Source organism: Mugil cephalus, chromosome 5, assembly GCF_022458985.1.
Source record: "Mugil cephalus isolate CIBA_MC_2020 chromosome 5, CIBA_Mcephalus_1.1, whole genome shotgun sequence".
In the NCBI taxonomy this organism is placed as follows: domain Eukaryota; kingdom Metazoa; phylum Chordata; class Actinopteri; order Mugiliformes; family Mugilidae; genus Mugil; species Mugil cephalus.
Genome location: NC_061774.1, coordinates 14,511,494 through 14,526,531, shown reverse-complemented (window position 1 = coordinate 14,526,531; position 15,038 = coordinate 14,511,494). Strand labels below are relative to the sequence as shown.

General features: G+C 42.9%; 1 protein-coding gene across 2 annotated transcripts; it reads right to left on the bottom strand.

Moving 5' to 3' along the window:
• Positions 1-6,038: 6,038 nt before the first annotated feature.
• On the bottom strand, positions 6,039-14,250 carry LOC125008117 (putative monooxygenase p33MONOX). 2 transcript variants are annotated; one of them, XM_047585192.1, is made up of 8 exons: positions 14,048-14,250; positions 13,041-13,152; positions 12,773-12,960; positions 12,472-12,583; positions 12,110-12,237; positions 8,216-8,367; positions 7,923-8,092; positions 6,039-7,258 (listed from the first exon to the last, which is right to left on the bottom strand). In XM_047585192.1, the coding sequence occupies exons 2-8, from the start codon at positions 13,066-13,068 to the stop codon at positions 7,053-7,055; spliced, it is 984 nt and encodes a 327-aa protein (XP_047441148.1). In that variant the 5' UTR covers positions 13,069-13,152; positions 14,048-14,250; the 3' UTR covers positions 6,039-7,052. The 2 variants fall into 2 exon arrangements, with proteins under 2 accessions (XP_047441148.1, XP_047441147.1); XM_047585191.1 differs by having other exon boundaries at positions 14,053-14,250.
• Between the last annotated feature and the right edge of the window lie 788 nt (positions 14,251-15,038).

Below are 15,038 nucleotides of genomic sequence, written 5' to 3'. Positions count from 1 at the left end.
AAGGAAGTGTTCATCAGTCACTGGAATCGCTCATGAGTAAAGAATGATCAACGAGAAAAATCTTTGTTGACTGATCTGGCTTTACTCACACAAGGAAAATAAGCAAATAAAATACAGCAAACAAGGAAATCGGAGAGACAATCTTACAGGTTCAGAGAAATAAAAGAATCTTGGTTATGCAGTATGACACTATACAGGAAATACTTGACTAATTGAGAGCTATTTTTGTATTTAGGTACAGAAAACACTTTCCCAAGGAACCTGCAGATGGAGGAGGAAATAATGTAGAGTCCGGCAATGGCACAGGAGGGGTTATGACGTGGATGAAGCTCAAACAACACACAAATTTTTTTTAACGTTATCGACGATAACCTTCGACCTGCGTCTTTATTTTTGTCTCCCTACCAGCATGAGATCTGCGTGCTGCTCGAGGGTTTGGCTCAGTAATGATTACACGATAAAAAGCTAAACATAAACAATTCATGTACCTGAACAAAAGCAGGTTTAGTTATGATTCATTCCAATTCTCATATTACAATAAAACACGGATTATGTAGTGCTAACATTACTATGTTAACAAACTTTCAGCTTTGGTTTCATGGTATCTTTTCAACCCTACCACGCGGATTGCTTCTATTGCTTCCAGTTCTTCTGGGGCAGAGGTCCTGCCAGAGCTTTGATTTGATACCAAGGCCCCTCTATAACTATTAATGAACTCTACTTAAACTAACTGACTGGCAGATTTACAGAGATGTATGAAGGTTTACACATTAAATGGACGCTGACAGAGATTAAATTCTTGTGTAAACAGTTGGTGATCAATTGACTTCAATGACATTTTAACCAAGTAAAGGGCAGTTCCAGAAACTGCTCACCTCCGTCTGTCTGTATCACATTTGCATTGGTAACAACGGACGCTGATCGAGTAGGAGGTGTGAAGAAGTGACAGAGTGGTGGGAGATAAAGGATGTAATATGGAGCTCTAATGGCACCAAAAGCCAAAGAAAAGTATGAAGGTTGCTGATGTGTTTCCACTAACCACACCATTTTCACATTTTCACAGTCCAGGCTAAGGACCCGTGTCAGGAATTTGTCAGTGCCTGGCCAAGCGGCACGCCTCACCTCACTTTTTCCAAACAACCCATATGTGCCAGAACAGGAACCGTTTTGAAAGTCTCATGATTGTCTGAAAAAAAAAAAAAAACACGGGACTGTTGTGCATTTTCCTGGTCATGTGGAGCGTTCCGGTGAGGTGCATACTGTATGTGCGTGTCAGGGAGACAGCGACACGAGCCAAAAGAACCACATTCCTCGCTTGGCTTGACGGATTAATAAGTATAATTACGTGTATTTGTGACACTGTCATTCAGAGATCCACCCCAAAGATCAAAGGTTTCTTAATGATTATAGTGATATAAAATGATGAGAAAACCAGCAAGATTTGTCAGGGAACTTCAGAGAGCTTCATCATTTCAATTCATCTCCAGGGTGAGCCTGTTACCTTTGGTCAGTTAGGATTTATTATTTCCTTGGTAATATGTTGTAGCACTTTGCAATGTCACGAGTATTTGCCCTAGAGAGCCAACTAGACAACTAGAAAAGTCTGACAATTTCAAGTCATAATAAATAAATAATAATACTTGGTGATGAAAATATTGATGATAATATTCTTACAGTTACCTTACTGTGCATTTAAAGATATACAGTGAATAAACTGACCATCTGGTGCCAATTCAATGTTTATATGAAACATAACCAATGAAGCATCCACTGTATCAGAAGGCTGATGAGAGCTTAGATGGATGCCCGGCCTGTGAATCACATTCAGAGTTTTTGCAAACATCAGGACCGATAATAAAAACCGTCACATAAAAACATAAAAACGGACAGAGACACACTAACCCGTCCATAAGGAAACAGTGCAGCTGGGACTTCACCTTACACAATATGATGGACTTTGGACAATACACGTCTATTGAACTGTATTAAATTCATCTTATGAGAGAGAGAGAGAGAGAGAGAGAGAGAGATCGTCAGATTTCTGGGTGTGTGAGGTTTATCAGTGAATGTTTGAGGTCTGAGTGCATCATCGTCCTCTGGATGTGGCTTGGGTGAGCCAAGCGCCTCCAGCTGACTCTTCAGACACTGTTGTACGAGATTCCCCTCTCCCCACATCTGGTTTGTGTTAGGGCCCGGAGGCCAGTGCAGGAGGGCCCGAAAAGCCTTCCTCTGTGGGGGGATGATGGCAGGACATGACGGAGCAGCACAGAGACCAACAGAGGCTGGGAACTGGGTTAAACAGGGAACATGGATGGACGGATAGATGGATGGATGGATGTGTGGGTGGTTAGGTAGGTTGGTAATCTATAACGATAGAAATCGTTGGTTGATTAGAAAATTTTTATATGTATTTTTTTAATATTCCCCCACAAATTTAATGAGAGCCCATTCATTCCCCAGGTGTAATCCCACGCATGTATGTGTCTATGTTTATGTTCACACATTGACATGAAAACATAAATATATGAACCTGTGTATTATTTGAATTCTTTAATATTGAATGCAAAATGATAATAATCATGTATATTTATAAATTGCTTTAGACCAAGGTTAATAAAAACATATATTAGCACATATTGCTTTTTGCAGTTTTGCAGATGGCTTCTGAAACAAAACAAAGAGAAACAGCTAAATAAAACAGTACACAAAGGTCTTCCCACACCACCTTATCACCTCCTTCATGAGCACAAACCACACACACACACACACACCGTAGTCCACGTCTTAAATCGCCACAGAGCGCTTACTCTAGTTCAGCTTACTATTTTAGTTCTGAAAGGAAATCCCAGTTTAGCTTGCCAATGGAAAGCGGGGACTGAGGACTTCGTCACGATAGTTTCAGATCAACAGGAAAGAGGCCGGAGATAAAAAGGAAAGAGGTTGTGAGGTCAGAAAGACATTTCACACACCTTATCTTTTTTCTCGGACGAAGGAGAGTGATTTAAGTGCTGCTGCTCTCAGATACTACCCGGACTACGGGGGCTTGTCAGGGACAGATGCTCTTAACGAGTCGCGTATTCACCGCTCATGAGTTCCAGACGTTTCTTTTTTTGTTATGTAACAGAAGCACGGTCGTTTGATTTTGACCTATATACACTGTGCGCGTAACCGTCGGAGTGTAACCCTATCCACATGTAGTGGGCATGAGTTTCACGGCATCACTGAAGGCGGACCATCCACTCTGCTCTGGTCCTCGTGGAACCACCCACCCCCCTAACCCCCCCACCATTCCACTCGCTCCCCTCAGCTTGACGGGTTCACCTCTGGGCCAGCTCACTGTGAATCAGCCCCAGATGTGTTTCTGGAGTGGGATGGCGTGCCGTACAACACCGACAACCCACCCAACACACGTCAAAAGGGCCCGCTTTAAAAAATCCCTCGTCGAATATTGTCACCAGCTGCGTGAGCAGCCGCATTAGCCAGCGCATTACACCATCACACATCGCCCTGATAGCTGCTGGCACGGATAAGAGACGCTGCGCATTATCTTATCACTCTCCTTAGGGCACCTTTGGGATGGATGCGAGTTAATATTCCATGTACAGCCGACAAACTCAGTAAGACGTGTTCTTTTCAGCTGAAAATAATTCCTTTTCGTACGTATCAGCAGGTCAGAGGAATTCCCGGCATACCCTCGGAGTCACCTTGATACGAAAGTGCTTCTCCCACTCCCGCGTGTGTCAGATAAATTCTCACACAATCTTCCTCCTTCCGTATTCTGCAATTAGATTTTTAACTGCCTTTTTTCCCATGAACCTGGCACAGCAGAGGGAGGAGATCTTTCGAATGATTGCGCTGTTCGTTCTTGTAAACTGATAGCGGTAGTCATTGCCGGACTGGTTAGTCTGAGTTGAGTCATACGCCGTGGAATATGTAAGTCGTCTCGGGGAGGAATCTGGACGGAGCGGTTTTTCTAATTTTTTTTTTTTTTTAGGACTGGTGTCTGCCTTGGTGCGCGGTCACCGTTGCACATCTGTGAGTAAACCAGAAGACAGGGGTTTGGGTGGGCGGGCGGAGGTGGGGTCCACACAGAACCACGTCATGTCAGACCCAGCGAGGGAGCCATCTGCATTATGTCATGACTGCTCGAGCGCTCCACCCTTTACTCTATATTTTTTTTAATTTCCTTGTGTGTCCCCCCACCCACCCACTGCTGGTTCTCTTGTCTTTGCTGCACTGCTGTGTGTGTGTGTTTGTGGTTTAGTGTTACCCACAGTAACGCAGTACGGCTGTGACCAAACCGAAATGTGAGCCACGGCTGAACATCTCCATCTGTGTTTTTGCAGTTCGCTTCTTCCACCAGATTCCTTCTTTCTTCATCGCTGCACTTTCTTCACCTCTTTGTCCCCTTTGCCTTTCATCTCGTCCATCTATCCATCACTTTATTTGCCTCTAATAACCGCCTACCTCCAGCTTGGACTGTGAGTTCTTTGTCGGGACTTGTCGTTCCCACTTAATGCTCGGCTTCTCTCCCACAGCACCACCTGAAAACCTAACGTGGCCCAAGCGCCTGTAATTAAGCAGTGCACCATTTCCCTCGGCAGCTCTGTGCGGCCAAATCCAAATCCTGATCATTTTCCCGGCTTCTCAAAACGAGTCGACAAAGAATATAAATATCTCGGAATTTCACTCGGTTGTGTTTGAGAAAGAGACACAAATGGGGGCAACGGGCACGCCCTGCAATAAATCTACCGTTGTCTCTCTCTCTCACACACACACGATAAACAGGGCATCATAACCGCTGAAAGCTTTAACAAGGCCATAAACTCATCCAGTCCAGCCTGGAGTTTACAAGCTCTCACCGTTTTCCCCCCCTGCCGGCTCCTTCTCTGATGGCCTGGGTGTTTTTAAGCCGATGAGGAAAAAGGTAGAGCAGGAAATAAATTCCAGCCATTGTGCGGAGTGGCACGATTGCCGCAATAAAATCAGCGTCTCTTACAACAGCACACGACTAATTAAATCAGTGTGTGCACAGCAGATGGACTGATGGACTGCTTCACAGACGGACGTGCAATCACCTTTGCCAAATTAATTTCCAGGTTTTATTTGGGGGTAAAATATGTATGATACCTCCTTAATGCTTAACCTGCTAGTTATGCGTCCGAGTCGGACTAATCCCATCATGATAAACAAACTTCTAACTGCTGAGATGGACAACTGCACAGCTCCTAATTTAATGTTGGACTTATAGTGCCATCTGCTGGCCACAAGAGTCACAAGCGTCACAAGAGACAGACGTAAATAGCATTACTCATCTTGCAAAAATACAGTGTTTTGATTGGAAACTTTTTGACCTGGCATTCATGTGGTTGTTACTTAGACTTGTTCCACCCACCTAATCCGCACCAGACACCCCACGCCCCATAGCGATGATGCTCCTCGATGGCAGCGGTCATCCCAGCAGGATGCAAGCCTGACACAGATACACACACAAAAACGCTTTGTGTTGACCTGGCCTCCAAATTCACGAGCATCTGTGGGACGATCCAGAGCCCCCTTCCATCAGCCCATAGGATCCAAAGACCCCCGCCAGCAACATCCTGTTGAATCGAGCTGTACAAAATACCAGGAAGATGGTCATAATGTTATGCCTGATCGGTGTATCTTGTAAAAGTGCTAGAAAATTGAATATTAATGATAAAAACATGCAAACGTCTTATTCTTAACTGTACTTTTGATCCATAGTTTAGTAATGAATGATGATAAATGTGAAAATGGTTTGTAGTTACTCTTTCAGGACTCACAGCTTAAGTTTGTTTAGTCATTTAAACAAGTTAAACACAATTATTATTCTTAGTTCGGTTTAGTTTTATTTCTAAGGAACTGTCCTTTGTCATACTTAACACTCCAACTTGTTCAGCTACTATAGATGCTTGATATAAAACACTAGAAAACTAAAAGCACAAGGCCGTCAGTACATTCATTAATAAAGTAACCCACTCCCACATGTCTCCATGAAAAGAAAAGAAATGAACTTCTTTTGCTTATGATGCGATTTATTTACAGATGTAAGTGGGAGGTGATCTCCCTTGTGCAATTGCAGGAATTCGTCAACTTGTTTCAAATAAAACAGCAAGAATTCTTTGACAGATAAAAAATAAAAATCAAAAACTGAAAATGAAAACGAAAACGACCACTTCAATGCTTAGTATTTTTACAGCTCGTGAAACTAAAATTGCAGTCTTATATAAAAACTGTACTCGCCTACTATCATATTATTAAGCAGGACAATATGAATACAGTTCAATTGAAATAATTAAAAAAAAAAATCAACTCGGCAGTCATACTCTTCCACATAATAATAATAATAAAAAAGCTGATTTTTAGCCGACAATGGTGCCAAAAGCAAACACGCAGCAAGTTTGAGGCACGATACCAATCATACACCACACTGCACTCTGCATGCCAACAGAGAAAGCACTGACACAACTACGAATCCGAGCTTTTTTTAAAATTAAAAAAATATATACAAAAGAGGCAGGCGTGTGAGCATCAGGAGTTGAAATAGCTGGTCTGTTTTAGCATGAGACGCTAGGCTAAACTGATCTACTTTTACGGAGGGTCGACGAGATATTTCAACTTCAGTCTCACGCCATCGCTGACGATGGAACGAGGACAGCAAGGCAAAGCATGCTGACGCACCCAGTACGCGAAAGGACAAAAACAACACAAAAGCAGTACCATCTTCAGGGGCAAAAACTAAGTTGCTTCATTTGGTTTATTATTTGGATCGGGGAGTTAGAAGAGACAGAAGGGGTGACAGTGTGGAGCGACAGAAGCCTGCCACCCGTAAGCGCGGGCGCTTCGGGTGGAATTGCAGTGCAGCGATGTCTCTGGGGCTGGTGGGTTAATACTGATGGTGGCTCTAATTCCACTCAGCCTCAGGGAATTTGCGGGGAGGGAGGCGGAAGAGTCGGAGGAAGACGGGGAAGCAAATGAGCACCTAGCCGGGGGAAACACTACAGAGGAGTAAATACGCGGCTGGTCCGATGTCAGAAGCCCGAAGGTGTTAAAACGTTCATGTCCCGAGGTTTGAGTTTGTGTGGCCGTGGGGGTACCCGCTTGGCTTCCACGCCTGGAATCTCAATCTTGGGGGGCATGAAGCTGGCGGGATCCTCCACCTTGAGGTTGATCTGGGTGTTGGTACCATCCATGGTGGAGGACTTCGGCAGGCCGAAGTAGGACTGCAGTGAGAAGCCTGGGGGGACAGAGATGTGGCAGATGTTGTCATTAATTACTCAAATTAAGGTTTTTTTTTTTTTGCAGAAGTCCAGTTGTTCTCTGACTCATCTTTCTACAGTGAGGTTCAGGTGTGCTTCTTGGAAAAGACGTAGTTTGTCTAATCTAATCATGTTCATGAAAATGCCCCCAGTGATTTAAAATAAGCAAACAGGGCACATCTGTGGCGGTAGGACTTTAAACAGTAGGACTGTTTCAAATCCACCTCATTTGAAAGATGTGATATTGATCTTTAAGGATCAATTTTTAAAATATAATAATTTCCCTGCATTTTCTTTTTAGAAATCTTGCTACAGTCGCACACGACTGGTTTTGAAGTGACTCATCTCATCAGGCTGTGCAATGATTTTTTGAGATGACAAATCTGAAAGGGCCGTCAGCCCTAAAAGCTCGGATCTGATGACGAGAAGAGCTGGACAAAAGCATAACCATACGCAGTATCGATTCAGTAAATCACTAACAATGCCCAGCCCTATATGGCGATGGAACAATCAATGTATCCAAAGAAAAAAAAAAAAAAAAAATGAAACCAGTGGCCTCACCACATTTTGTTTTGCTGCAGCCTATTTACAGGAACATGAAAACGCTGCAGTGAAAATGCAGACTGGTCGTAAATCTCTCACCTGTGCTGCTGTCAGAGCCAGGATCAGTGGGGGACTTCTGTACCACAGACCGACTTCCAAAGAAGCTCCATCTATCTCCTCCTCCTCCCTCATTGCCTCCCATGTCAGCGTGGGGGTTGGGACTGTCCGGTACAGTTAGAAACGGTGCAGAACCCAGCTGGAACCAGCTCCTGTTCTCCCATCAAGCATGTGCAAAATGTGAACATGCAGGCCAACACAACAAGAGACGCCATGTGGCACCTGCTACAGGGAAATCATGCGTGCAAGTGTTGCCAGCAATGACAAATGCCTACCTGCGACTAAGAGCTGGTGATGAGTGGGGACTAACACAAGGGGTGACACTGGGGGTAACGGAGGGGGTGACAGAAGGGGTGCCACTTGGGGTGGATTGTGCTGATGTTGTAAGCCTTTCCTCCTTGAAGTCCCCGCTTGGCATTCTCAACTTCTGCAGATGAAAAAAAAAAAAAAAAAAACAAACAAGCAAACAATCAGTGAGTTTACATGCAGAGCTAAATCGAGCTATGCTCAAAATTTGTCTTTCTGAATACAGTCCTTGTCCCAGTTTACATGCAGCGGAGGAAATCGAATATCTGACGGGAACATGTCCTCCTCCTCCTCCTCCACACTAGGTGGCAATGTGTCTTTTCGGTGGGATAACACCATCTTAATACAGCCCGCTTTCTGGTTGACCCATTACGTCATATAATAACCAAGAGTCGTTCAGGCATTTCAAATAACAACCAGACGTTTAATAGTGCAGCTCTTTTAATCTCCTACATAATGTGCGCGCTATTTTTGGTGCAGGCAAGGTATGCGCTATTCCTGAGGGGGTTCTTCAACCGGCTCTGTTTACCGTCTTCAAATGCGACTGGCTTTCTTGGATGTTTTTGTTCTGGGGTCACACACCAGCTGAGTAGCTGCGGAGCATGCGTATACGTGTTATCCGACTGCGGTTTGATCAAGTGTATATATGGCGGAGAAAAACAAATTCCAATCGCATTATCTGGGCGTCTCAATTGGATGAGGAGAACTCCGATTTTAGTCGGAGTAACGTGTTTACATGCACTTAAGTTGTTCAGCTAGAGTCCGATTAAGGCAATAATTTGTTTTTTTCACGTGCATGTAAACGCACTGGATGAAGGAATGACCTCCACTGGCTTACGACCAAAAAAAAAAGCGATAGAAAAGACAGCTTCATCTTAATCACTATTATCATATGTTTTATATATCATCATGTTCTTTCTGACATAACTGAATCACAAATATTAAAACCGTGACATTTCTTCTGCTCATCAATTTTAAATGAAGTACATGTTTGTGATGTCATGGTTCGTCAGAGACAAGGCTCCCCACACACACACACACACACACACACACACACACACACACACACACACACACACACAACACAAAAGGTCAACAGTGTTTCTCTTGACCTGCAGATCAGAAATAACAATAACAGTGTGTGTCACAGAACCTTAAAGTCTATCACTTGTGACTGTGTGAGATTAAAACTATGATTTGACAATGATCCACATATTTATTAAAAAATATATTAATATATTCTTGTGGTTTTTATGAGTGTTGCACCTTTATGTGCAACGAAGCTATTGTGACAAAGCAATTTCCCTCACTGATCATTTAAGTCCGTCTCATTTTAAAACCCATCTTTATCCTTTATTCCCTCACTTTTCTTTTATTATTATTAAGTGTATGTATGATTATTTTGCACCTCTGTACAGCACTTTTGTCAACAGAGGTGGCTTTTGAAAGTGCTTTAGAAATAAACAATATATTCAACTTTCAGTGTGTTAAACTCTCATGTTAGTTGTAAATCCTAATAAGAATCAAAATATACCGTATGCTCGACCACAATTGCCTTAACACTTAAGTGTATGTCACTATCTTTTCTTCAATTTTAATTCCCTTTCACTGCAGGCATGTTCTCATCCACTAGTTAAATATCCTTCCAAGTTCATTCCAAAAGTGTTGATGACGTCCCACTTTCTGCTCACAGCAGACGCCATTGTGCAAGTGAAGAGGAGAAAGTGTCTCTGGGGACTTTAATCCCAATCCCTGGTGTGTTATTTGGGTCAATATCCTGTAAAGATTTCACCACTCTCTTGCTCACCTGGACTTGAGCCAGGACATTCAACAGCAAGACCCGAAAACATCAACGCAGACAATGTTTCAATACAAACTGAGCATTGTACCAGTCATTCCAGGACAATATATTACCTATCAGATAAGATAAGACTTCATTGATTCCTATTGGGGAAATTCAAATGCTACTGCAGTATAAGTCAAGAAAAGCAACAGTGACCAGAAATTAAACAGGAGAAAAACACTACACAAGAACAACATAATAGTTGTGGATAAAGTGACTATGGAAATAGACTATAGTGTACAGTGTGCCTAATGTTGGCAAATGAGTGTATACTTATTAGAAATACGTTTTCCAACCATTTCGATTAACACAGAGCTTTCGATTAACACAGCACGCCAAGAAAATCTGAAGCTTGTATGAGGCATGTTTTGCATAAACCCAAGATTTAAAGGGCAAGTAGAGCTAACGCCGGCCCCAGTTTAGGCCTTCATCATAAACGTGATGGTTAATAACTTAAAACATAACAAGGGCCATATCATAAAGCGAAGGTCTGACGGAGGCATACTACTGTCCTGTAGATTGCAACCAACAACCCTTTGTCACAACTAAATGAAAGCCCTCTACCGCGATAGGAGCTGTTGGTTAATCAACTCGAAGATAATAACCGTTATGCTAACATAACAGCTAACGACTCATACATACGGTAATTGGGCAGCAAATCGCAGTCTTTTTGCTCATGTGTCAGACATGGGTGTCACAGTAGTTTACCTACAGTTGCCACATACTGACCAACACCAGTTAAAGCTACGAACAGATCCAAACAAATCGGTTTGATTGTTCCGGTTAGCTCTAATGCTAGTTTCGCTAGCTAGTCCACAGAATTGCTTCGCTAACGGCCTACTCTGGGACGGAATGTACAGACATCTGCAGCCAAATATAAGACTTTCTTTACGCACCTTTTTATGATAAGCTTCCTCTGGCGCCTTTGTCCGACGGATCCTTTCATTTCGTCCATAATTTTCTGTTTAAGTCACGATTATTTCTCTAAAACACCGTCGATTTAGTGTGAACGCAGGGCAGCGGGCCTCTTCTGGTAGGAGCTCGCTGATTGGTCCGTTTTAGTACATGGGGCGTTGCTCGGCAACATAGCGCTTGTTACGTAATTTGTTTACCAGGGTGTTGGTGCATGTTTACCCTGCTGTTCATTTCAAATTCACTGTTCCAAATTTGGTAGCCAAGGACCAGATATTACAATTTCCAAAGCCTTACTGACTATTTAGAAAATACTGAAAAAAGGTTTAAACGTGTCTAATGTATGCTAAGAAGTTTGTGTGAAAAATATAAAATTGCCTGAATATTGCCAGTTACTTTTGTAACTTACCATTTTTGCATTGTTGTACTTTTTCTGTATATATTTTGTAAGCAAACATAATAATAAATGTTTACCCTGCAACAGGCTAAGATAATATGGTGTTATTATACAAAAGTAATAGTTGGTGCGATTTGCCTTTTGGTAGGAATAAAGTCCATCTATTATCCTCACAGTGTGACTGAGGACTTGTGTGTTCAGCATTATAGCACAGGGGAACAGGTCAGTTAATCAACGTCAGCAAGCCTGTCCTAAGTGGACTGTGAACAAATCTATACAGAGAAACAAGACCTTTGTCCACACACACACACACACACACACACTAACAGGTAGGGATCTGGACCCGTTCTCCTCAATGACTCCATTTTTTCTAAAAAAAAAAATATTTACTAAACCTTTCCTGGAGGAAAGATAAAGTTCATTACGACAATTATGAATCTGGCTCAATCCTGATTTGTTGTGGTATCCCAACCCAACTTCTTTGGGTAGGCCTACACCTCATGAGGTCCATGACAATGAAGGTCTGACCTATGACCTTTCAACCAGGACTTGAGCCAGAAAAATACATAAAGCAATTAAAAATAATCCAAGTTGCTGTGCTGTCTACCATACTTCTTGAAAATCCAAGACTTTTTTTCAGTGATTTATCATAGTGTTAAGCAGTGACAAATCTTTTCACCACTCCTTTGTTGCACATTTGTTCATACTCACAGGCAGTGTGCCATCACCCAGTCGGTGAAAGCGGGTATCCTCAGCAGACAGGCCTTTATGAGGACAATAGCCAGCGTCTGTCAGTCCTGCCTGGTGCTCAAACTTCTGCAGGTTCTCATGGGTTTGCTCTGAGTAAAGACCATTAGTCAATATTTGAATACATTTTTATACACTCCATTATCATGCCTTTGATACATTTAGGATTATTTATTCTGAATCGCGAGCCAGGGCAGCCAACATTAACATGATTCTGCATTCATAATTCTGTGATATCGGGAGAAAAACAGTGACTTTTTTTTAATTTATTTTTTTAACTATGTCTTAATATGTATCAAAGGAAAAAAAAAGTTTAGTCAACTTACTGATCATAAGTGAGCTCATCAGAGAAGTGGCTTTGGCTTTTACCGCAGGGACTGGTGACCTGGGTGGTGTTGGTGCCTCAAATGTCACTAACCTCCCACCACTTTCCCTTTCCTAGTCACACAGATATATAGCCTACTGTTAGGATTAAATTACAAACTAGTTACATAAGAGACATGTGAGCAAATCAAATGTGTCCAGGCACGTACCTAAACCGCAACAACAAGTTTAACACAAACCATTACAAAGAACGTCTCTCAACTGACTAGTTTGCAAACAATGAGAATTAGAAAGCAAATTTACCTCTGTAGTGTTTCTGAACCTGTGCTGTGGGATGACAGGGTCTTTCCATAAGATGTTGACAGCCAAGTCTGGAGGAGGTGAGTGCATGGGGGCATCCAAATGCTCGTCATAGCTCATGTTATGGCGCATCATTCCAATAGGAGACGATAAGGCACCGAAAAGACCGGGCGATGTGCCAGACTCAAGGGCTTAAGAATGGGAGTGGAGAAGTGTAATTTACATGAGAAAACGATTCCTTTGACAAGTTTACCGTGAGCCTTTGCATTACCTGGAATGTCTCCCTGTCTGGAGGCCATGGTGTACACCAGATACGAGAGGCTGACCACGAGGCAGAGGTCGAGGTTTCACCATATACACTCCACTTGACGTTGCACTTGAACCTGAACACAACATCATATGACATCACACAGGGTTAAAAGGTCATCAGTTGCATACAAACTCCTGCCCTTTTGATAAAAGCTAGTGCAACGCAATGTTGTCTGTCCTGCCCGAGGAGGTAATTGTTAATTGCTGTACAAGGTAATCAAGGCCAAGGCAAAGAATGTACAGTTACTGTTCATGGTGCACAGTGTCCAGTTTCTGACCTACTCCAAATAGAACCAGGGAGTCAGGTTACAGCAGTGTCATTCATATCACTTAATGTCCTTCTCTCACGCCACCTTCTCCTCCGCTCATGCGAGGCAGAACAAAACACTCCAAACGCAGGCATTTTTTTCCCACACAGGGAACTGAAACTTTTAGTCTCGCACAGAATGGATCTTGTCCTAATTCCCCTTTCCATAAAGGACATAAGAAGACTGATTAGTACATTCATGCTGTAGTGAACCAGTTATCTTGCTTCTTATCAGTCTGGTCTGAGAACACTTTCCACAGACATCCACTCCCATGCTTTAATAATGAGGGATATGGCGCAGTCTGCAAAAAATTACTTGAAGACTGAACAGATTGCAGTCTGTCATGCATTCGTTTAGATTGGTGGCATTTTGTTAAAACCTGATCTGCTTTCCAGACAGCTGTCATTCAGTTGTTTACGTCAGCACTACAGCTGACGGGGAATCCAGATGCAGTGACTTGCAGAAAAATATTGAACCCAGTCTTTCCTTGGGCGTCTGGGAGAAACGCCTAAAAACTGCTAACTAGTCACACCGTCCTAACAATCACGCGACGAGCCTATGTATCCGTCTATGTTAGAAGAGAACCAAAATCTGCCTTCATTTAATTATCCGGGCGTTTGCAGCGTTTGCGTAAAAGCCCAAAAATCGCATTAACGCTTACCTCACCTGTCAGTGTTTTCCTGTCCTGTTTGAATTACTCCGCAGCTGCAGTGATTTCTTCGCCGCTGTCACGCCGACTCGACAGACTGAATGAAGGATCCCAGCATGTTTGCCCGCCGGTTGGTTCATCCATGACTTTTGGACGTGGCGAAAAGCAAACAGAGCGCACGGACGGACGCACAGCGCCAATGTACACACCCCTCAGACAGCCGAGCCGACGGAAGTGACCGGCTGAAACTCAAAGCCTCTGCAGAATGCTTGGCAATGGCAAGAGCGTAACCCTGCTGTTATTGTGCTGTGTAATTGTAGCCCAAATGTCACCTAACACATGCTAGAGCTGATAGACCTCCATAAGGCAGCTTGCCGTCAGATTTGGGAATAAATAAAGAATGTTTAATTGTTCTTTTTGTTATGTAAAAGTTAATGAGAAACATTTAGATTTTAGTCCATTTGGACCTTGTTGAATTGTGGAAGTGGTGGTCTGTAGTGAAAAGAGATGAGTAGGTTGCGTCTTTATGACTGCAGTCTTTCTGTTGCCTTCTTGAGAGGGCAACTTTCACTTTGAAACCAACCTGATGTAATTTGCGGTGACATTTGGGCCATCACAAGGTTTTGCAGAAACCAGAGGCTGAGCTGAAACCCCCAGAGTCAGCACCAGGGTGACGGTGGCAAGGAAAAAGTCCCCTTAAACAGAAACCAGCTCATCTTCTACAGGCAACGTGTGTGTGTGTGAGAGAGAGAGAGAGAGAGAGAAAGGGGGGTTCAACAGAGGAGAGAAGTAAGAAGACAAATTGTTACTAAAACCTAAACACCCATGCCTCATGATTACGCGATACAGACAAGGGTATATAATACTGCATGGTGCATGATACCTGCCTTGCTAATAAAGAAACTCTTGTATGAATAAACAGAAAACAGCGATGATAGTCATTTATATTACTAAGTGACTAAGCAGAGCAAATAATTATGCATGAGTGCCAAGAGCCGGTGGT